At 35.4% G+C, this 24,070-nt stretch overlaps 2 protein-coding genes and 1 long non-coding RNA gene across 4 annotated transcripts; 1 reads left to right on the top strand and 2 right to left on the bottom strand.

The window, feature by feature from the left end:
• The first annotated feature begins 1,819 nt into the window (after positions 1-1,819).
• LOC18105325 (sister-chromatid cohesion protein 3-like) lies at positions 1,820-11,052 on the top strand. The gene is given in 23 exon segments (XM_024584636.2): positions 1,820-2,071; positions 2,149-2,317; positions 2,488-2,600; positions 2,817-2,909; positions 3,093-3,256; positions 3,341-3,517; positions 3,519-3,566; positions 3,681-3,825; positions 3,917-4,095; positions 4,213-4,358; positions 4,440-4,567; positions 4,912-5,085; positions 5,478-5,690; positions 5,781-5,981; positions 6,060-6,194; positions 6,273-6,476; positions 6,603-6,747; positions 6,961-7,067; positions 7,250-7,384; positions 7,885-8,150; positions 8,387-8,511; positions 10,209-10,487; positions 10,802-11,052. Coding segments are annotated over 23 exon segments (3,396 nt in total). The 5' UTR covers positions 1,820-2,035; the 3' UTR covers positions 10,816-11,052.
• Positions 11,053-11,900: 848 nt separating this feature from the next.
• LOC112324050 (uncharacterized) lies at positions 11,901-12,401 on the bottom strand. Its single transcript, XR_002977638.2, has 2 exons — positions 12,263-12,401; positions 11,901-12,116 (listed from the first exon to the last, which is right to left on the bottom strand). It is a non-coding gene; the product is annotated as an uncharacterized LOC112324050 (long non-coding RNA).
• Positions 12,402-15,958: 3,557 nt separating this feature from the next.
• Positions 15,959-23,454, bottom strand: LOC7468494 (clathrin interactor EPSIN 2). 2 transcript variants are annotated; one of them, XM_024584793.2, is made up of 14 exons: positions 23,182-23,454; positions 22,742-22,829; positions 22,579-22,630; positions 22,255-22,334; positions 22,094-22,172; positions 21,772-21,855; positions 21,530-21,675; positions 20,953-21,282; positions 20,206-20,241; positions 20,011-20,115; positions 19,718-19,920; positions 18,754-18,977; positions 16,951-17,851; positions 15,959-16,825 (listed from the first exon to the last, which is right to left on the bottom strand). In XM_024584793.2, exons 2-14 carry the CDS (start codon positions 22,774-22,776, stop codon positions 16,365-16,367), a joined length of 2,736 nt encoding a protein of 911 aa, XP_024440561.2. In that variant the 5' UTR covers positions 22,777-22,829; positions 23,182-23,454; the 3' UTR covers positions 15,959-16,364. The 2 variants fall into 2 exon arrangements, with proteins under 2 accessions (XP_024440561.2, XP_052302845.1); XM_052446885.1 differs by lacking the exons at positions 22,255-22,334; positions 23,182-23,454.
• Between the last annotated feature and the right edge of the window lie 616 nt (positions 23,455-24,070).

Raw genomic sequence — 24,070 nt, 5'->3', positions numbered from 1 at the left:
TAATTTATCTACAACTTATAGGCAACCCATGATAAATATTATTTACTTTACTTAGGCCGGTAATGTTAAAATATAGGTTTCATCTATCATATAAGGCTCCAAGAGCTTTCATTCAATGAAAAATGATAGTATCCTATTGGATTATCAGTCCAAGTAGTAATTCATTTTTTAGAAAACTTTATGTTCACAAACTAAAAGATAATATTTCCTTCTCAAATCTATTGTCAAATCAATCACAATAGAATTAGTGATAGGTTTCGAGGTAATGTTTATGTGACCCTTGTGGTCTAGTGAAGATCTGTTTGACTATGGATGAGAAAACCACCCATTAGAGGGCTTTAACTGTGTGTGTTCACGCTTGTCTTTCCTCGTAGTATAATCCACACAATTAGAAACAAGAAAAAGGTTATTAAGGCATGATATGTAGATGGATTTTTTTTGTTTACATAATGTATTTTTTTTTTCATTTCTAATCTATCTTATCCTTGAAACTTTAAAGAAGGCAGTGGCACTAGGTTGATAATGCTGGTGATCAAAGACAAAATGATTAGCAAGAGCCAATTGATTTCATCAAACCTATGGTTTTGAATTCAAGATTGTTTAAAAACAACATAGATTACCTAAAAAACTAAAAACATAATTGTAAGAGAACGAAGCTAGAGTTAAAGAAGCTTAAAACATAACATAATCTATATAATCAACAACATTACATAATTGATTTCATTCGAAATGTAGTTCTGAAGGATTTCAGAAAAATATTGGATTGCCCGACTAGCAATCCCTAGTCTATTGTTTATTCTTCTTCTTGTTGTACCACAATAATCAACAGGGAACAACTTTCGTTCATGTAGTAACATAAAATCAAAAGTTTAAACATAACAAAGATAAAGGTGATGATTTTGGCATGAGAAATAATGAGATAACATTTGAAATGCAAAGAGTGAAAATAAATGTAGTAAATTGTTAAGGATAGCTTACCGTGATTTATTAATATAAATGATAATGGCTTGTCAAAAAAAAGAAGAGAAAAAGAGAAAAACCAAGCAAATATGATGGAAGAAGATTAGGGTATATGGAAGAGGATGAGGGTAATTTCTGCTCTTTAAAAGTTTGCTCACTCATTTTTTTGGTAAAGATTTTCGTTAAGAGAGAATAAACAGAGGTGTGCCCTCAGGATTTCAATCTCATAACACTACAAAAGCAAAACAATAAGGTATGTATCATAAATCTCTTAAGGTTACAAAAGAAGAGGAGGTTGTTCGGGAAGATGATGAGGGTATTTTAGTTAGTCACTATAACAACAATTATTTTCTCTTTTCTTTGAAAAAAGTTGTTGATGGAGAGAGATGAATAACTAAGGTTACAAATCGGCAAAAACAAAACTATTGTACTTCTTATAAACTCTTGTTTGGACCATCCAAGTCCCACACTCTAAAAATGTGACTGAAATGGTAACCAAACACTTGATTTATGTGATTTGTCTGATAGGTAGCAGCTACAACAAAAAAAAAACATATTCTATAAGTTTGTTTGTTTTTGTATTTTGAAAGTGCTTTTAAATTTTTTTATTTACTTTAAATTAATTTTTTTTTATGTTTTCAAATTATTTTAAAATGCTAATATTAAAAATAAAATTTAAAAAATAAAAATATTATTTTAATATATTTTAAAATACAATCATCATCATAATATTATATTTTAAAGTAAAAAACATTTGAAGTAAAAAACATGCTATGTATCAAAAACTCCTGCTTAGTGCTCACTATTACATTGAAGGGCATTTGATTCATTACGCGGGCACACAAAAGCCACAACGGGACGCAGCTCAAAACACACAAGATATCGCGGACGCCATAAAATAGAAGTCGGAGTAATTTCATTTGGCGGGAGAAATTTTCCATTCCTCCCTGGAAAAAAAAAAAACTTTAGGGCAAGCAAAATCACAACACACAGACACGGTCATTCTCTTTCTCTCTCTACAATAGAATTTTCAAAATTTCTTACTACATTTTCAAACACAAATCCTAGCTAGGTCATGGACGACCACCCGGAAACTTCCCGAAACCGCTCTGTAAGTTTCAATTCTCCCGATCTGCACTACCAACTGCTAGTTTTAGGCACTATTTTTAATGTAATTTCCTTAAACAGAAGAGGAAGAGGTCCAAGACCGAGACCGAGGAGAGAACGAGCGATGCGAATGAGGAGGTGGAGGAGCGCGGGGATGATTTCGAAGAGGTTCGCCCAAAATCTAAGCGTAACCGTGCTGCTAAGGATGCCACTTCCCCAGCCGTGCTCAATCCCGATCAAAGCTTGATCGGTAATTTATTGACTCCTGATTTTGTTTAGTTGTGGTAATGATGGACCGGGAGTGATTTCGGTTTGCTGTAATGCCTTTTTCAACAATATTAGATGTTTTCTGCTAAGAGTTTCGTCTTTTTATGGAGGACATATGTTTTTTATATGTTCATGAATATTATTCTGCTGTAGATGTTATCAAAGGCAATGAGATACAAATTCCTCAGGTGGTGAAGCTTTGGGTTGAGCGATACGAGAAGGATCCAAAACAAGCAATGGTTGAACTCTTGACCACGCTGTTTGAGGTAACCATGGATGTTTTTGAAATTTCTTCATCTGTAAAACATAGAATGAAGGAGTTAAAGGAATACGGATGGAAATGTGCAAGTATCTTATTGGGAGCATAATATTGAATCAAAACTATATCCTTTAAGAAGCTTAATGCTGTCTATGAACTTCAATTTCAGTGCTGCATCTCTCTTCCTAACTTTGTGACTGATAAAAATTGTGCAATTGTTCAGGCATGTGGAGCCAAATATCGTATCAAGAAAGAGTTGCTGGATGAGACTGATGTTGACGATGTTGTCGTTGCTCTTGTCAATCTTGCTAGAAATGTATGCTACACCATTTCTTTTAATATGTTTATTGTTTCATTATGCTTGTTCTTTTAATGTTTCAAACCTCTCCTAGAATCCTTATGTGAAAAATGCTCAATGGGGCTTTTCTAAGTTCTGCACTGGGATCACACGTTAGAGTGCTTGCTTATTTATGTGAAAAATCCTCATGTGAAACTGTAGGGTGAGGTTGAAGATTATCAGGGTTCAAAACGGAAGGACTTCAAAAACTTTAAAGACAACCTCCTCTCATTCTGGGATAGTTTGATCGCTGAATGCCAAGATGGGCCACTTTTTGATAAGATGTTGTTTGACAAATGCATGGACTATATAATAGCATTATCATGGTTAGTACTTTTTTTTATGAGGTCAAAATTGTGGTTTAATTCATGAAATTTGGTTACATTTTCTTTTGTGTTGACACTAATCAGCACTCCGCCAAGAGTTTACCGTCAAGTTGCATCCTTGATGGGGCTTCAACTTGTCACTTCATTCATAACGGTAGCTAAAGCGCTTGGTGCACAACGAGAAACTACTCAGAGACAGTTAAATGCTGAAAATAAGAAACGAACAGAAGGGCCTCGTTTGGAGTCCCTTAATAAAAGGTTATGATAAGATACTTGTACTAGAGGAAATGATGCGCAAAATATTTTCTGGGTAGGTTTTACTACGAGTGAAGGAAAAGAATCAATCAATTTCCTGTTTCATTGATGATATTGACATTTTTATTGAAATAGCCTTCTGACTTTTCTTGTTCTTTTCTTTTTGAAGGTTATTCGTGCATCGGTACCGGGATATTGATCCTAATATTCGAACATCATGCATTGAGTCTCTTGGTGTATGGGTTTTGTCATATCCATCACTTTTCTTGCAGGATTTATACTTAAAGTATCTTGGATGGACACTTAATGATAAAGTAAGAAATCTAAGTGGCTTGTTTTGGTGTGTCTCTTGATAATGTGCTGAACAGACATGATTTACTTCCTTTTGTATCTTGTCACCTGAAGAATGCAGGTGTCAGAAAAGCATCTGTTCATGCATTGCAAAAACTTTATGACGCGGATGATAACGTGCCCACTCTCGGACTATTTACTGAAAGATTTTCCAACCGGATGATCGAACTTGCTGATGACAGTGATGTTAGTGTAGCTGTTTGTGCCATAGGACTTGTAAAACAATTACTCAGGTATCTGTCTGCCGACTTTCCTCCACACACATGCTCATGTTGAAACACATCTTTAATTTGTTTGAAATCTATACTAATGGCCCATATACTGGAAATTTTTGCTTGTGTGTCTTACAGGCATCAGCTTTTACCTGATGATGACTTGGGTCCATTATATGATTTACATATTGATGATCCAGCGGAAGTCAGGCGTGCCATAGGAGAATTGGTGTATGATCACTTAATTGCACAAAAATTTAATAGCCCCCAATCTAGTTCAAGAGGTTTCTCTCTTATTTGTACTCTGATATGATCTTTGTCAAAATTCCATGAACCAGCATTAAGTCATAATGATTTTTTTCCAGGCAGTGACAGTGGCTCTTCTGAGGTTCATCTTAGCAGAATGTTGCAAATTTTGAGGGAGTTTTCAGCAGAACCAATTCTCAGCATCTATGTTATTGATGATGTTTGGGAATACATGAAAGCAATGAAGGTATGCTGTTACTACTTATTGAAATATAGCATTCAACTCGTGTATGAGGAAAGGAGTAGGGTCAGGGTGGGGTCACCTAACCTGTGGAAAGGCTTGGGCTTGGGCTTGGGCTCACCTCTTACTGACTCATACTGCCGAAAATGTATTATTATTCTATGCTGCATTTGATAAGTTTCTAGATAATGGAGCTTTTTCTAAGACAATTTTTTGCAAGGAAAAATTTGTTCATTTATAAAGCTTGAGCACTTTACTGACAATGAGTAAGAAACATTATGCTACTATTTGTTTTATGAATGTACAATTCCATTTGCTTAATAAGATGACAATTCATTTTTCTTTTGCAGGATTGGAAGTGTATTATTTCCATGCTCCTGGATGAGAATCCACTAATTGAGCTTACCGATGATGATGCAACAAATTTGGTTAGACTCCTTTCTGCATCTGTCAGAAAGGCTGTAGGAGAGAGGATTGTTCCAGCTTCGGATACTCGAAAGCAATATTACAATAAAGCTCAGAAAGTGCGTAATTTTCTGGTTTTATAACTTCGTGTATTCAAAATTGTGTCAATTTTAAGTGATTGTTTATGCATCAAACATCTTTGTTAACTCTAAATTCAGTTGATGAATAGTTTTGTTCTTGCAACCAATTCTCAAAATTCTGAAATTTTAGTTTCAGTTAAAGTTGAATGACCACTTGTGCAAAAAGAAATTCAGTTATGAGATTTAAAATATTGAACAAGCCAACTTGTAATAATTCAGTGCAGTATTTATGTTTCAATATCTTGTATTCCTTTCCTGGTTTTACTAGCTTCTTTTTCCGTTGCATGTAGATGTCCTTTCCAGTAACATGATATCTGTATTACTTCCACAGTTTATGCCAACCTTAATGTAGAGTTTGCTTTAAATGTCAGGAAATATTTGAAAACAATAGACGACACATAACAATTGCAATGATGAAGAACTACCCATTACTTCTCCGCAAATTTATGGCTGACAAAGCAAAAGTTCCATCATTGGTTGAGATCATTGTTCATATGAACCTAGGGAAAGCAAAAGTTCCATCATTGGTTGAGATCATTGTTCATATGAACCTAGGGCTTTATTCCTTAAAGAGGCAGGAGAATGTGAGTGAAAGCATTTCTTTCCATATGCAAGTTCTTTGATACTGTTAGGATGATGGTTAGATAGTAACTACTGATTGTCTTGTGTTTCAGAATTTCAAAAATGTCCTTCAGCTCATGAAACAGGCTTTTTTAAAACATGGTGACAAGGAAGCGCTGAGATCTTGTGTGAAGGCTATTAAGTTCTGTTCCACTGAGAGTCAAGGCGAGCTGAAAGATTATGCTCTAAATAAATTGAAGAATCTTGAAGATGAACTTAATGATAAGCTTAAGTCTGCAATGAAAGAAGCAGCAGTAAACTTCTAATTTTGTTTTTTTTTGCTTTCTTGATGATGCTAAAATGGATGAGATGTAACATGCTCAAATTTGCAGGATGGTGATGAATATTCTCTGCTTGTGAATTTGAAAAGGTTATATGAGCTTCAGTTGTCATGGTCTGTACCTATTGAGAGCTTATACGAGGATATTGTTAAGGTTCTCCACAGTTTTAGAAATGTGGATGATGAGGTCTGTTGAATAACATATTATATTATTTGCATTTTTCATATTCTTCCTTGTATCTAATAATATCTCCTGCTTATCCAGGTTGTCAGTTTTCTTCTTCTCAATATGTATTTGCATGTAGCCTGGACACTGCAGTCTATTGTAAATAGTGAAACTGTCTCTGAAGCATCCTTAACCTCTCTACTGTCGAAACGCAATTCCTTGTTTGAGGAACTTGAGTATTTTCTTGGTACCCCTTCTGAAGACAAGGAAGGGAGCAAATGTGGAAATCAGCTAGCTTGTAGAGTAAGTTAATTAATTTTCTCCAACATGACTCTAACCAAATGCTTATTTTTGACCTGTTGGAAATATATATTGCATCCTTTTGGAATGCCTTAACTTCCAGTTTGATGAAAATTATGCTGTGCCCAGGTTTGTATTATACTTGCAGAAGCATGGTGTTTGTTTAGAAAGGCAAATTTTTCTTCAACAAAGCTCGAACATCTAGGATATTGTCCAGATACATCTGTTCTACAAAGGTTCTGGAAACTTTGTGAACAACAGTTAAATATTTCAGGTGACTCAATTCTTACATGCCCTTGCTGGTTTGTAACCCTGTAAATGGCACCTTCAGGAGGCAATTCTTCTCAATCTTGATCTAGGGAAATGGATTGCTTACCTTAAAATCAACATCGATGCTTAAATAGCAGATCCTTGCATATTTTCATGTTGGATACTCACTTCATATTTGCTCTTCCCCTGTTATTTATCTCCAATATTTGTCTTACAGATGAGACAGAAGATGATGACACAAAGAAAGAGTACATTGAGGAGACAAACAGAGATGCAGTTATGATAGCTTCAGCAAAGTTGGTAGTTAGCAATGCAGTTCCCAAGGTGTGCATACTACTAAACTGTAAAGATAATCATTACTCTTTTATCTCGTGATGAACAGGGTTGTTGAAATATCTCACAGGCAATGGCTGTAATTTGCTTGCTGTTTGAGTGATACAAATATCTGAAAATTTTGCAACCTGTATTTTGTAGTTTGCTAACTGGATCTTGTATTTGTAATGCAGGAATATCTTACTCCGGAGATCATTTCTCACTTTGGGATGCATGGAACAAGTGTTGCAGAGATAGTCAAGCATCTAATCACTGTCATAAAGAAAAATGATGATTTTCCAAACATTTTCATAGAAGCATTGAAAAGGGTATGATGGCTTGTGTTGTAGGAGACAGGAAAACACATTGGGTCTAAGATGCAGATTTATGAATACCTTTAATTTTGTTAATGAAAAATGATTTCTTTGGTTATTCTCTTGCATCTTCTTTACATATGCTTTCTTGTACGGAGTCTGACTTTATGCCCTGAGCAGCACCTTGATTCTTTCTATATTCTCTTTTATTTTATTCTTGGTTTCACCTTTTAAATATCTGGTTAGTTGTGCTTATGTTTTTTTTTTACATTAACATACTATGATTAGTTCACATAATTCAGGTAATTTCATGAATTTCTACCATGTTGAAGGTTTTGATATCTTTCTCCAAAGGTTGTGCTCATGCAGAACTCTGATGTTTAACAACTTAAGGATAATCCACAGAAAACTGTAGTCCTTTGATATCTTGTATCAAAAGAAGTCTTGTGTGTGTGGGTATGCATGCATGCGAAGATGTTGATGCTTATATTATTTGCCATTTTTAATTTGACTAGGCTTATGATCGGCATCTAGTGGATCTTTCCAAAAGTGATGACAAATCTTTCACTAGCAAATCTTTTCTAGAGTGCAAGGATCTTGCTACTAGACTTTCTGGGACATTCATGGGTGCTGCTCGGAACAAGCATAAATCTGATATTCTAAAAATTGTCAGGGATGGTATTGAATATGCTTTCTTAGATGCTCCAAAACAGCTCTCTTTTCTGGAAGGTACCGTGGTTCACTTTGTGCCCAAGCTTCCCGTGATTGACACCCTGGAAATGTAAGAGATATTGTCTTTTATATTATCATCTAGTGGCATTTTTCATTAGAATCTAAATGGGTTCCCCCTCTTCTCTCCCTTCCAAAAGTAATCTATTTGGTCATAGTTTAAGCATGGTTTGAGTTTCTTCTTTCCTACTACTTCTCCCTCCTTTATTTCCCCACCTTTCACTGAAGTCAGTCCTGCTGTTTTATGGATGGAAACAAACTGGCCCTAACATGTTCTTTTACAATTAGTCTAAAGGATGTCCAAAGCCGGACAGAGAATGTAAACACCGATGAAGATCCCAGTGGCTGGCGCCCTTACCACACGTTTGTTGACAGTTTACGAGAGAAGTATGTGAAGAATGAAGGTTTGCCAGGTAGTGCTACTCTTTACTTTTCATAAATGCTCTCTCTAGCAGAAATTAATGTGCTTTCGTTTATATTCCGTTGATTTTTTCCTCAAATCATTTTATTTAGCAAGTTTCAAATGCTTTTTGTGTACTCAAAATAGGCGACTCTAAACAAAGAAAATACAATGTTACACTTTTTTTTTCAACTACATTTCAGAGAATGAATCTTTTTATTGTAGGACATAAAAAAAGGGTCTGGATCTTCTATGGGAATGATTTTGTTGTGACATAAATTATTCCCTATTCCCTTTTTCTTTAAGAAGGTGAAATTACTTGAATATGTAGTTTGGCCAGTAGTGGGACAAGAAATATTGAATGGCAATATGGGTGGGGGTTTCTGAGGACGACACCGGCCTTGATGTGCTTTTGCATGTTCATGTTAATCATTCTAATGTTCTTGTTCATCTTCTGCTCTCTCTCTCTCTCTACAAGAAAACAGAATTATGAAAAATAGAACCTGATTCAATTGGAAAAACATTCAGCAGAAGCAAGAAAAATAAAAAACGAGTAGAAAGTAAGATATGGGGATTGGGGAATGTTAAAGTGAGAAGGAAAATTTGGAACCAATGATGAAAAAAATACGCCCCAACCTTTTATGCTCTTTTTTTTTTTTTTTTAAGCATGCCCTTTCAGTATTCATCAGGGTTGCAGGCTTAATTTACAGTTCCTTAGATGGTGTTTCTTTTACAATTCATCTTGAATGGACCCTTTGTCTTAGTTTGTTGAGCAATTACATGGGCTTGTTTGGGTTTCACAAGATTTGGCCTGTTTCATCTTTCTGCCTTTCAAATGTTGAATTGGTGGAATCATCATATGGTAATGATGCTACAAAAACTACAGCAATGAAAATGGAGCTTCCACCAAAATAGCCACTCTTTATGTGATTCAGATAATTTTCCATCTATGAGACTGTAAGATTGGAGGATCTTATAAACTGGGTCATAATTTAAACAACTGTGATATGGACAACTATGTTTCCTCTAGTTTCAAGTCTTTTGATTTGGAAATGGAGGGGCTGCGTGTATGCTGGTGCCATAGTGCATTGAATAAGATGGTGACATTGGAAGTGGTACGAGTTGACACTTTTGTGCCATTGAGTCATTGATTGCCTTGGAATAATGGAAATCTTTGTGCGGTGCAAGATCATTTTCAAGATCTAGGTTTCACACTTTGTTAAGATCTGTAAACTAAGAATAATTAATTTTGCCAAGCAAGTTTTTGGATGTTATGATGGATGAGGGGACAGTATCTTGTTTGTGTCAGCCCTTCTACTTCTGGTGTTTTCATTTTCTTTAGTTTGTTGTTTAATTTTGTATCTTACTATATTCTTGTAGTTTTTCTTTGTTTTTTTTATTTGTAGTTTTCTTCTCTTACGACAACAGCTTAATATGCATGCACTTCCATTAGCTGCTCTTTGAAATTGATTGTATTTAGCATGGAAGTCACCTCGTTAATTAAATGCTGTCCTCCTTCATTGAATTGCATGTTCCATGAGTGAGAACCCTACCTCCTTCATTGAATTGCATGTTCCATGAGTGAGAACTCTACACAAGGGTGGTTTAAGGCACCTTGGGTCTGTGTTGAGATTAATCAAATCACTGCTTTTGTTTATTTATTTCATGTTGCAAATGTGCTCTGGTGCTAATAACAAGAGAACATTGCAGATGAGAAAGAGAGGAGACGCAGTGGTCGTCCAAGGAAGCGGCGTAATATAGAGGGAAAGAGATTGTTTGATGAGGAAAGTTCAAGTGAAGAAGAGGATTCAATTAGTGGATCAGATCGAGAAGATGCTCATGATGAAGAAGAGAAACAGGAAGAGGAGGAAGAGGAAGAGGCTCCTTTGATACATTCGATTAGGTCATCATCCAAGTTGAGGTCATTGAAACTTTCAAGAGATGAAAACAAAGGCCAGAGGAAAGGAGTTTCGGCTTCTAGAACATCAGGTGCGTAATGCATTTACACCTGGCTTGATGCAGCTTGATTCTTAAGGTCCCTGTAGAATAGTACAGTTCAAACTATGCTATGCATGCTCCATGCAGAAAAAACAATCTGTAATCTTAGCTTGATTCTTCTCATGATTCAAAATGCCCCCACCCCCCCAAGACTGCAGGTTGTCTGCAAAAGGGAAAATAAACGGAATTTGGCAATCATGATAACAAATTTAGGTAGATGAAACAATACAGTGATTAGTGATAATCTTTTCTCAATATTGTTTCATGTTATGCAGCTAAGTATTTTGTTTTCTTTTGTCATGCAGGGCCATCAAGCTAGTAACTGCCCGTGTGTTTTTTCTTATATGCATTCATGCCACAGCTGACAAGTTGTAGTTACGTCTCAGAGCAGGTCTGTTTTCCTTGATGCTTCCACAATAGGCTGCCTGTGTAATGTCTTATTTTTCTCATCTCTCTCACCAGCTAAGCTTGTCAAAGGAGGGCCTGTTTGGGTAGTTAGGATGGGTAGGAAAAATGGAATGGAAATATAAATAAAGTGTGCCTTTTTATTTATTTATTTATAAGTATTAGGAACTATAGTGAAATTATACATATAGTGGTGGCTTGAAATGTCAACGATCCATGCCCCACTAAAGAAAAGGATTCCACCATGACCAGCCAAAGGCCCATGCCCCAAGCCATATGAAGCCTGTTCTCGTGACAGAGTTCAGAAACCCTGTTGGTAGGGTAGCCAATATGAGAAGAGCCACCTGTCAGTTCCATGCAAAACGCCCTTAGAAGCAGCCTTTCCCGGGTTGCCAAAAAGAGCAAGCAACCCGCCATGCCACCGCGTCAATTGAACAAAGCATTCTATAAATAACATCAATCACCTACAGTAATTTGTCATAATTATTCTATTCATTGTGAACCGTTTGAGAATTTAACAACAATCTCCAGCAAAGTTGAAATAAAAATCAATACATCTGCAGAATTCATAGGATCATGCATTGGGTCATTAGCTTTATCAGCAAATCAGACTCTGAATCTTGTTCACAGCTAGAACTAGGGGTAAGTATTTTCGGTTTGGTTTTTCTTAAATAAAACAACCAAACTGAATTTTTTTTTTTTTGGAAATTTAAAACCAAAAGTGGTTCATCTTATTTTGTTCGGTTAATTGATGTGAAAAACTGGAAAACCTCTATAAATTTATTTGGGCTTTTGTGATTTTTAGGGGCTTTTGATGGGCTTTTAAAGCTTTTATGATTCTTTTAGCTTAATTGGCAAATCAACACTGTTGCATATTTCAAAGACAATGGTGCAGATTCTGCAGAAGTTCAATCTAGGTTTTAGATAATTAAGTTTAAAATGCTAACGAATACAAAAGCCTATTTGTTTATTGTTGCCTAAGACCAAAGAAATGGAATCGAATCCCGAATCTGAAAAAGGCAATTAAAAGAACATATCACGCGATTCAAGATATTACTGTTTCAAGAATAAATCCTCCTACCAGAAGGAAAAATTAACATATCTATGAAATAATCCTCATAAACTTGAAGTGGCTGTTAAATGATGCCCTTGTAAAATATCCAACTTCATTTCACCTAGAAAATCATGATTAGGAACGTCAATGTGAATCTGGACCTGAGAATACCAACAACATTTGTAAGAGATAGGTCTACAATTTGAAACGTAGGGGACATAGAAAAACAAGTAGTAATAAAATATAACATGTAAAATTGTTTTGGGCATCGGGTAAAGAATCAATTCAAGTATGAGAAAATACTAACTAGGTTGGCCGGATTTCTGGTGGAGGAGATGTATTGGTGGAGGTAGAGGAAAGAGCAGGGAGATGAAGAGAGCAGGAGAGAGGGGGTGGTTAGATTTGGTTTAGAGTTTGTGAGGAAAGAAAGAGAACTTTTTATACATGTGTCTTTTATAGTAGGGTTTAATTATGGCTGAATTGGTTCAGTTTAGTTCAATAGGTTATACACTTTTGAAACCAAAATTAAATTGCATTGAGTTTTTTTTTTATTTTTCTAATTGGTTCATTCAGGTTTATTCTCGGATTGTTTTTTTTGTTAATTTCTTGTCGGTTTTATCGGTTTAATCAGTTGATTAATTTTTTTGCTCACCCTAACTGGAACTATTGTAAGGTAGTGTTTGATATGTTGGACAATATTGATTGAACTGGATAAGATTAGATAAATAAATGTATTATCTTGTGTTTAATATGCTTTGGATTGGACTAGATCATTTGTTTTATTTTGTGTTTGGTAAACAGTAGACAGGATCCAGCTAACCTAGGGTCTAGACCAGGTTAACCTAAGGTCGGGACCAGTTCAGGTTAAAGAAAAAAATAAAGGAAGAATTGATTTGACTTGATTCGTTCAAAAACCCGAGTTGACCAATGACATGGTTGATCTAGGATAAAACATGGGTAAAATTCCATTGATTTTTTTTTTTGTCAAAGCGAGGTTACTTTGATTTTTTTATAAATTTGGGTCAACCTGGGTTGACCCTTCTGACTCATGACCCGGGTCTTTTCCTGGGTTGACCCTTGAATCAGGTTTTAAAACTATGATAATAACTATTTTTTTACTCATATGTTGACTTGAGTCAACCCGGGTTGACCTAACTGTCCCTTGACCAAGTCCTTGTCCCGGTTCGGCCCCCAAGTTAGGTTTCAAAACTATGATAATAATTAATTTTATTCTTAAATTGACCTGGATCAATATAGGTTAACCCATTCTACTAATGACTCAAGCCTTATCCTAATCAACCCTCAAGTCGAGTTTTAAAACTATGATAATAATAATTTTTATTTTTATATTTCCTCGGGTTAACCTGGGTTGACTATCCCCACTCGTGACTTGGACCTTATCTCGAGTCAACATTTTATTCGGGTCTTAAAACTATAATAATAACCATTTTCATCCACATGTTGACCCAAGTCAATTGTCAACTTGACTTGTGACCCGGGCTAGGCCCCGGGTTGACCCTAGGCTGATCCCTGAGTCAAATTTTAAAATTATAATAATAACTATTTTTATGTTTACATTGACCTAGGTCAATGGTCAACCCGACTCATGATGTGGGCCTCATCCTGGATCAATCCTCGAGTCGGGTTTTAAAACTATGATAATAATCATTTTTATTCTTACATTGACTCGGGTCAACAGTCCACCCAACCTGTGACCTAGGCTTTACCCTCGGTTGATTTTAAGTCGGGTTTTAAAACTATGATAAAACCACTTTTATCATTATGTTGACCCAGGTCAATAACCAATTTGATTTGTGACTCGGGCTTTTACTTATGTCGACCCCTAAACCGAGTTTCAAAACTATAATAATAATCATTTTTATTTTTATGTTGACCCAAATCAACTCAGGTTAACCCTTATACAGATAATTGGATAAGCTTGTCTTACCCCTTTTAGTGAGATAAAAATCTCTCCACTAGAACAACTTTGTACAAGATAAAAATTGATTTTTATATTGTCTAAAGGTGCACTAAACAATTTCAAAAAAAAAAAAGATTATCATGTCAAGTTCATCTTTGTCCAACAATACAAAACAATATCTAAATGGATTCATCACCATGAACAATCTTTGATCACTCAATTGGACTAGAATGTTCTATGTTATTATATAAACCCCTACTTCTATCCAAAAATCCTTCTCATCATACCATAATTTTACCTTCTATCAAAAGGAGGATGTTTAAGCAAAAGATGTTGACAATTATATGCTTCTCTAAAATCCATAGTTTGAGTGATGCAAATGGAAGTGCACAAAAAACAAAAATAAACAAAGAAGACATCCACAAGAAATATAAAGTGTGACATACCAAGATTAAGACACCAAGAATCTTAATTAATAGTGTTATTTCTAAGAATAAAGTCCGATATATTCTCCTTTGTAAGATGTTTACAATTCTTTAAGTAAGCCACAAGCGTCCTTAACAAGGAAGGAAGATTAAAATCCCTAAACGAAAAAAAAATAACAAGAAATTCAAAAATAATATAAAACTAAAAAAAATCAAGGAAAAATAACAAAACTAACTTAAACATCTTTATGGCCTAATTTAGGGGTTTTCTAGAGAGGTTGGTGCAAGCTTGCTAATCTCACTATAGAACTAAGCTTTGAGAATCAATTGGAAAAAAAAAATTAAACCTCATCTAATAATTGAATTGAAATTTATGGCTTTTTATTGCCAAGATGTTGGTCTAGCATGATCGAGCATCCTCTTAGATATATCTCACTAGTTTATAAATGTCTATTATGCTATTTGCATGATATATTGCTGAATGTAGCATATCTCAATATAATTGCTTAGAACCTTCATTTTCTTTCACCTCGGCTGCATCATTTTTTCTATGTTGAAAAGAATTCATCATTAGTTTCATACTTATCATGTTTCCTTATTATAGATTAGAAATGAATATGTATTATTTTGAGATTAACTATAATGTTACTTAATTATATATTAACGAGTTTCATACTTATCATGTTTCGTTATTATAGATTAGAAATGAACATTTATTATTTTGAGATTAACTATAATGTTACTTAATTATATATTAACGACATTTGAACTCTATTTTAACATTTGATTATGAAGAAATGAAATCATTAATGTGATATTATTACTCAGAATGACGAGTATCAATGTGTGTGGTGAGATCCAGGATGATTGGATCGGAATTGAGAATTGTATATAAAAGTAAATTTGGAGTATAATCGATAACATGGAACCTTCTAGTATATGAGAAGTTCTGTCAAAATTTCAATAGGTTAAAAAAAATTAGTGTGGATAAACATAAATATGTTTTTATTCAGTTAAATTAGGGCTTTATACTAAAAAGTCATGTGGTCGTTTATTTTATTTTTTTTGCTTTCAAGGACAATAAAGTAATTAAATTGTGTAATAAAAATGCAAAAAACAACTATTTAGCTTGGTTCATTCATGTAATGACTATAAGTTGTATAAAAAAAATTTTCTACCTCTAAAACAAAACTAAATGAATTTGCCAGCCCCTAACAAAAATAAATAAATTATATAACATAGGATAATGTCCTTAAATAATTAATTAGCTCATGGTATAGAATTTATATTTTTTTTAATTACTGATATATCATCCTGTTTAAACTCTAAAGTAGTTCACCAAACTATTTCTCACCAGATTTCAATTACCACAATACACTACACTGCCCTCTGCATTAATAAATGAGACATCCATACCACAAAAATGATAAGCGATAAGTATTTTAAGAATATTTTTGAAAAAATTTAAGAATATTTTATTTTTTGATTTAAAATTAATTTTTTTATATATTTTCAAATTGTAAATAATTTTTTATAAATAAAAAAATATTATTTTAATATATTTTCAAACAAAAAAACACTAAAATAAAAAAAAACAATCTCTAAATCAAGATATGTCTTCATCTGATTTCATTAGAGGCATTGAAAACGCAAGGCATACAAATGAATTCTTCAGGTTTATTGACCATTCAGTATCCAAACAGTATAAATCATCTCCGATGAGGTACAAAAAAGTATATACTCCATGTGAGGAGAAGGGTGACGACAGCCTGAGAAAGGTTATCTTCGCCGTATTACAAATTCAGCAATGCATCTAATCAATATATTCTGGCTCAAAATGAACATTAATTCAACCAGTATGTGAGATATAAGGATGATGAATACACATAATCACAGCAGGATTCGTATCAGGATATTCCAACCATCGAGCTCAAAAATAGATCTTTAGATCATCCATTGGAACAAGAAATAGCATGGCAATGGTAACACTGGGTTTGCGATGCCATCCCTTTTACCTTGTAAAATCAGCAGGTATACTAACACATCAACAAGGCAGCTCCATCTCATCGATATCCACCACCATAGGGTTGTTGGGACGGGTAACCACCAGAGCCCATCATGGGGTTATATCCACCAGGCATGGCCGATCCAGGAGGCATCTGGCCACCTTGCATCATTCCCATATTCATGCCCGCATTCATCCCTGCTCCCATACCCACACCACCCATGGGTTGTTGCATTCCTCCATAACCTCCCATGCCAATGCCTGAACCAGGACCACCCATACCCATGCCCATGCCCATATTCACACCCCCACCCATTCCCATGCCAGAACCAATCGTAGGGTTTGGAGGTGGCCTGAGAACACCTGCACCAGCTCGGCCTAACCCAGTACCAGATCCCATAGCTCTGCCCATGGTGATAGTAGATACAACTGGAGTCATGGGCTGTTTTTCCATTCTCTTTTCCTTGCGATTAAGGGCATCAAAATCGACTCCAATGTCAGCTAATGGATTGGTTTTAGCTGCATATGAAAAATCAAAATTAAATAAAAACCAAGTCAACTCCCATAAAAAATAAATTAGGACTTGGAACACCAGAAGACCATCTAACATGTTTTGTTTGCTTTTAAATACTGGATATACTCACGTCCAGAAATATTCAAATTGACCAGCCCTCTACTCAGAGTATCTGCCCACACTGTTGACTTAGTCTCAAATTTGTCCTTGGATGGTTGAGGAACTATAGCAAGCGACCCTGTTGAAGATGGAAGAGCTGTCTGAGAAGCCATGGAAGTGTTTGGCCCTTGTGAAAACAAATTACCCAGGACATCATTATGTTGAGGAGATGAAGCAGGTGGAGTTTGGTAAGTAAATTGTGACGCGACTGGGAAAGTAGAGCCATGTTGTGGGAGAAAGTTTCCACTGTTATATTGTGGTGCTGATCCAGTCGGTGTATGATGAGAAAATTGTGAGACAACTGGAGCCGTAGAACCTTGTTGTGGAACTAAGTTTCCATTATTAAACAGCACCACTGGCCCAGCCGGAGGTTGTAGAGACATGTTGGAATGGATAGGAGCTGGGGATCCTCCCTGTGTAAAGAAGTTTGCACTGCTTAATTGCTGGCCCTGAGGAGCCATGTGTGGAGCTGCCAGCAATACCATATTCCCTGGTGGTGAATTGAAGTTCCCATACACACTAGCACCTGGCTGTGGATGTTGGCCAGATGGAAGTGAAAAACCTGCCTGTGAAGCTACAGCAGATGGACCAGATGGTGGGAGGATGTCTGCCAGAATATCAGTTTCTGGATGAGAACTTGACATTTCTTGAGGCAAAAAGTGTGGATTTGTTGAAGGAGGTTGAACATTGGGTGCTGAATAAGTCATGGCAGAGAATGTGTCACCATTTGGTGGTGCTACTGCATTGGGCATTTCTGTATTTTGATTCATGGTAGGCTGGAAAGGGGCAGAAGAAGCAGTGGGCTGTTGAGCTGAGAAAGCATCTGTAGGAGTAGCTTTGAAAGGAGAGTCACCAAATGGATCTTCAAAAGCCTGCATCAAGGGTATGTCCTTTTAGATCACAATTGCTATGCCATGACACCTGAATCTTAATTTTACTAATTAAAACTAAAAGACAAAAGCAAAACCATGTTAGAGGGAAGGGTGGTGTTTTGCACATTCTTTTAATCAGAAAATATAACCTACAATTGCATTAAATATCATCCTTGAAATTATAAGCCAACCATAAAGCAGAGGTTAGTTAACTGAAGACAATATTCAAGCATTCACGTCTAGTCTCACATCCCTGAGAAATATGAATGTGATGTTAGTTTTTTGGGTTACGATAATTATGACATGCTACACAACACCTTTTTGTTTATTTATTTTTGCCAAGTCATTTGTTACCTAAACCCTTCAACTTGAATTACTAGTGTCCAACAGTTCTATACATATGGGAATTGGGTGGCATTCCAAAAAAGAAAAAACAATGAAACTGGACAATAGTACACAAGTCGATGTAGCAGCAAGTACATGTTCAAATATTAGCAGCATTCTTCTTTTTAGTAATAATTCCCATAAGAATTCTACTAATACACTGTTTCTTCAGAAAGTGTTTAGAAACAAGCAAAGAAAGTTGTAGTCAAGAGAAATACATCCTTGAAGGACAAGACAGAATTGCACAATCACAAACATGCATGCAATGGAGCATCATAGAGTTTCAGGGAAGATATCCAAATCACTGAGACTCTGTTAGTATAAGAATGTGCATCTGCAAGTGTTTTGGAGTTACAACAGGGGTGGTGAACGCATCCGTGTGTTTTGGGGGTTGTTTGATGCTCCTTGACCACAAGAAATTGAAATTTGCATAATAAATCAACCCAAGAAATATGGAATGTTCTGGTTTACAAGAAAAGGAAATTTAGAGACTTCTGACCTCAATAAATTATGCTCACCTGATTCATAACATTTGATGGTGATTGTGTTGCAGCAAACATGGATCCTGAAAAGTTTGTTTGAGAATCAGCTTCAGAGGTAGTTGTTGCAGAAGTAACTGGCATGATGGCTAATGGATTTGGAGTAAACACATCTGATAAAGAGCCAAGTAAGTCCATTTCAGCATTGTTCGAAGTCGGAGTGAAAGCAGAGGCAGTTTGAACAGATGTGGCAGTAGGGGGAGCTGTCAAAAGAAACATGAAAAGCATCAGTTTCCAGAAATGATGCATGTTAATTGCATAAGTTGCAGGCATAACACAAGGCCCAATCTCCATGCCTCATAAAATTTTGCGCCTCATAAAATTTCCCTTCCTTTTCCACTGCTACATCAAATTCCACCCGATCACCACCCATAGCAATTAAGGGAACTTAGCTCCAGCGATAATTTTGGTTCCACTTAGAACTTAAGTTCATCCAAGCACTGAACATATTGACCCAAACACCTAACTATTAAGAACACTGAACATGTGCAAGCCCACAAACAGATAGACAGGCCCATAGCAATTAAGGGAACTTAGCTCCATCAATAATTTTGGTTCCACTTAGAACTTAAGTTCATCCAAGCAATGAACATAATGACCCAAACACCTAACTATTAAGAACACTGAACATGTGCAAGCCCACAGACAGACAGACAGGCACTTCAGTGACTAGCCTGAGCACTTGATTTTCAACTCACTTGCAACATAAATCATAACATCAGCAGCAAATAAATGAGCATCACACTCGTTCTGACAGTTAGTTCAGGACTGCCTCAAAATCTTAAATCCAACATGGATTGACACCCTGGCCAGTATACTTAATGGACAACTCCATCTCACCGCATGCAACAAGATTTCTAATGCAAGTAAAGGACTGTGCATTACAACAAAACACTAGAAAATTGACATTAGTGGACAAGCAAACATACATGACTTAGTGTACCTGAAATAGGACCACGTGGATCAAATTCATCAGCCACCACAACTTCCTGGTCTGCAGGAGATGCAGGCGTCGCAAAAAAAGTGTTTTCTTGTCCAGGATTGCTTGGAGGTGGAGAAGCAGCATTAAAAGCAGGTGGAGAGAAAGATCTAGGAGCTGGTGGAGAAGAAGCTACAGGAGCAGGTACTGCTAAAGCTTCTCCATTCCTTTCATCAAGAATTCATCAAATTTAACCAAGCAAATAAAAGTGATGAAAAGCAGGATCAGTCTAAATATATGTTGTACAAAATCAATACCTTTCACTGTGAGCAGGGCTTCGGGATTCACTTAAGGCTTCTTCATAGCTGGGTGGACCACTAATATTTTGCTCAGAAAATTTTCGCTCAAGCCGCTTAGCAATGCTGAGACATTATCATTTCAGTCTTACATCATTGACCAACTTTTTATACACACCTAAACCAGCAATTCAGAAAACATCAAATGAAATTTACCTTCCGTCATGAGACTGATCATCAGCTCTAGCGCCACTGCAGAAATGAGACAGCTCAGACATGTTTTCTAGGTCAACCGTATAGTAAAGACATACAAGGGAAAGCAGAAGTTCAAAGACAATCATGTCCTGTATATCAGACATCTTAACAATAGTACAGTTCAATGTATCCTCTTTCCCATGCATCAAGTTGGGGTCATTTCATTTGCGTCCTTTCTTTAAAGGCTACCTTTTTTCCAAAATAATTTCTTATATAGAATTCCCCAATGCCAGCACCCTCCATTTGATTATCATAACTTTATTTCTCCATGTTTAGATTAATAACCAAATTAAGTTATGAAACAATTCAAGGTGTAAAGATTAAATAAATGAAATAGCCCCAGAAGGTCTGCTAAAAAAGGTACAGGTTCCTGATTTTTTTTCACTCCCCGCATCCTTAACAGTAATAATCATCAAATGTTTTATTTTTCTAAATTTATTTGGTTGTCTTGAGATGCATGATTGTCCAATTCAATGATTCACTCCTTTTTCTCTAGGAGTTTCTTGTGTCTGCAATTTAGTTTGAATGTAATACCAAAACAAAGAAAAAATTGTTCAAAGAAAGAACAAGAAAATTGAAATAGAACCTTTTACTTTCTTAAAATTGACTACAAAAGCATTCGATAATGTATCAATAACTTTCATTTTTTATTGAGAAAAAATCTAAAGAATAGTAATAAAGAATTCTATAGAAAAGTTGGAACAATACCGAGAAGAGGATTGACCATCATCATCAAAAGCATGATCTCTATCTCTATCAGAGCTCCTGCTTCTTGAACCGTAATCATCAATGCTTCGGCTTCTTCCCTGATAGTCATCATCCCTATATCCATCCCTACCATACCGTTCTTCACCATTATGATCTCCATCACGACCATACGAGTCCCCATATTTACCATACCGTTCATCATCCCTATAATTGTATTCTCTTTCTTTGCCATAACCATATCCATTTCGATCTTCATCCCTGTTTCCATAGCGACCGTCATCATCATAAGAACCAGGTCTATTCATTCCACCAGGTGATGCGTTGCGAAACCTACCAAATAAAGAGTTAGAATACAACTGTAAATATAAATGATTATCAAGGAATCCTTCAGAAAAGGATTCTATTTCCATTCCATCACTTGTTGTTTGTGTTCTGAAATAGGAATCATGTTGCAAACTAGATATCCTTAAAAATCAAACATTTTCTGATGCCACCACACCATAAATCATGAGAAGTTCCAAAAAATAGTTGTACATTCAAGATGCATCAAAGTGTCTGGGTTCAGGAGAAAACTCACTTGTCCCTGTTAGCAGCAGCCTTCTGTCTAGCCTCAACTATCCTTTCTTTATCATTCACCAGGACCACAAGGCTCTGGGATTTCTTCCTGACATTGTTACCCTGGTCCTTTCCGCTGGAATCAATATATTGGAAATCTGACAATGTCTGCAACATAGTAGAAGAGAAATACCATTACAGGTGATCATAGAAGCATGAAACACACGTGCCATTACCAAGCAGAATTAAGGAGCAGAAAATTACCGTTATTTGATAAGAATGTTCCCTAATCTCATCTATGGCACGCTCTGATCCATGAGCAACCAGGTATTCCAAAACAGTCAAAGCCTGAAACCCAACACACATAGTTTTCAGTCACAAGTTAAAATACCATGGTTGGAGTAGAGCAGAAATATGGAACATGCTAATAATACATGTTACACATCATTTAGTTGCGTCCATTTTCATAACAAAATTAAAGATCACACATCTAACTAATAACAGGTTGAAATTATTTAATCTACATTTTGAAGAAGGATGAGCAAACACCATTTATCAACAAAATTCATCGAAGATAAAAGCATACCTTGTAGACATGCCGCCAATTCTTCCCAGTATCATTAATTCGTTTCCAGAGAACTGCCATGATCATCTGGTATTCATGACTGCATGACATGTTTAAAAATGAATTCCTCAGTATGAAAACAAGCATTGGAAAACATCCACAAGAGAATTGATCAAGCTTACTAATTTCTTGATGCCTGCGCAATATCTGCAAGCAGTGATCCATGTGGACCCCAAGGTTCATTGCTGGTAGCATCAAGAACCTAAAGAAAAAGGGATAAGAATTTTATTTCCTAATAAGACTTTCGCTAACTACTGAGATCAAATGCCATTGCTTTTGAAGACAATCTAAAAAGCAATTCACAGACAAATAAGATTTAAATAATCACACAACATTTTATCATTGGCAAACAACAGCAAACTACAACGTCACATAATAACATAGAAATGAATCACTTTTTTTAAGTTTACATTCACATTTTCGAAAAGGGCAAGAGAAAATTTTACCTTCTGCTCTATCGAAGGAACTTTGAGAACTTTCTTATTAACCTCTCTCTTGCTGCAATACACCAATAGAGAACAAAATACAGCGCAAAGTAAATGTCATTGAAAACACGTAACATGAGCCAAACCAAATGGACATCACAAGACTAGGTATCCGCAGACTTACAAGTCCCTGACAGTTTGACCAAAGACCTTCTTCATTATCAGCAGAATAGTTGAAGAACGGCAATGCCAATCTTAATCTTAATCCTTACCTACAGGCCAAATCACAAGATAATTGAATCAACGACGAAAGAAACCCTTTCGATGAAACGAGAACTACAGGTTAGGTTTTCATAAAAGGAAATTGGATTTAAATCGAAACAATTTCATTTTTTGCTTACTAATTTAGAAATTGATTAACCAAAAACAGATATTATGATTAAAACTTAATAATCCTAGGATCCAATGTGGATAATAAGCAAGAAAATCAGAAGAAATTAAATCTAAATAAAAAATCAGCATTGAAATAATTAAAAATAAGATCTGATAGATTAGATAATTCGAGAAACGTAGCACAAAACAAAATCTAATCAAATTGAATAGAGAAGTAAAGGAGCTGCTCACGTAAATCAAAAACGAGAAAAGATGAGATCCGGTCCGATGAGGTGGAGAAAAGAAGAAAAAAATTGAATTCCGGCCTGATGAAATGAGATCTGGTCAGCTCCGTTATGCTCTACGGAAATTCAGAGAGAGAGGGGGGGGGGACAAACGCCAAAGCTCCTCTGTTGGAGTTGTTGGGTTTGGTTTTTTATTTTTATTTTGATTTTTTATGCTACGAGTTTTCTTTTCTTCTGTCTGTCGAAGCTTTAAATCGGGAGTCTTTACAGAGAGAGGAATCGAACAAAAAAAGACAGCGCAACTTACACGGAGAGAATTAAGGGGAATTAATTAATTAATTATCCAGAATTATGATATTTTTTTGTTATTACTGACAAGCCTTTTGTTACTCAAATAATTACGACTGCTGAGTTGCGTTATTCTCATCATTGCTTAACTTTTCTTTTTTATTTTTTTTAAAAAAGCTACTTTTCTGGGTTTTTTTTTTCCCAATGATAACATTGAAGAGCTGGAAAGTTGTTTTTGCATCATTGTGTTTTTTTTTCTTTTTTCTTTATAGTTTTTTTTTCTTGTCAATTCAAAAGATTGATTTAATTTTGAGACTTTGGGAAAAATAATTTAGACTTTTCAATTTAATACTTATTTTTTCAAGTTCTTACCACCAGGCAGGTTTAAGAAATTCTAAAATAGACAAATCTATATAAAGAAAAGAAAATGAGTTCTTAACACGGGATCTGGATTTCAAAGAGTATTATATCACTTTTTCTTGTAAGGATTTTGATTTCAAAATATTTTTAAAAAATATATTAAAATAATATTTTTTTTATTAATTTTAATATTACTACATTAAAATAATTAAAAAAATATAATTTAAAATAAATAAAAATTTTAAAAA

This window comes from Populus trichocarpa, chromosome 14 (genome assembly GCF_000002775.5).
Source record: "Populus trichocarpa isolate Nisqually-1 chromosome 14, P.trichocarpa_v4.1, whole genome shotgun sequence".
Classification (NCBI taxonomy): domain Eukaryota; kingdom Viridiplantae; phylum Streptophyta; class Magnoliopsida; order Malpighiales; family Salicaceae; genus Populus; species Populus trichocarpa.
The sequence above is the reverse complement of the archived record's forward strand: the minus strand, read 5'-3'. Positions and strand labels throughout refer to the sequence as shown.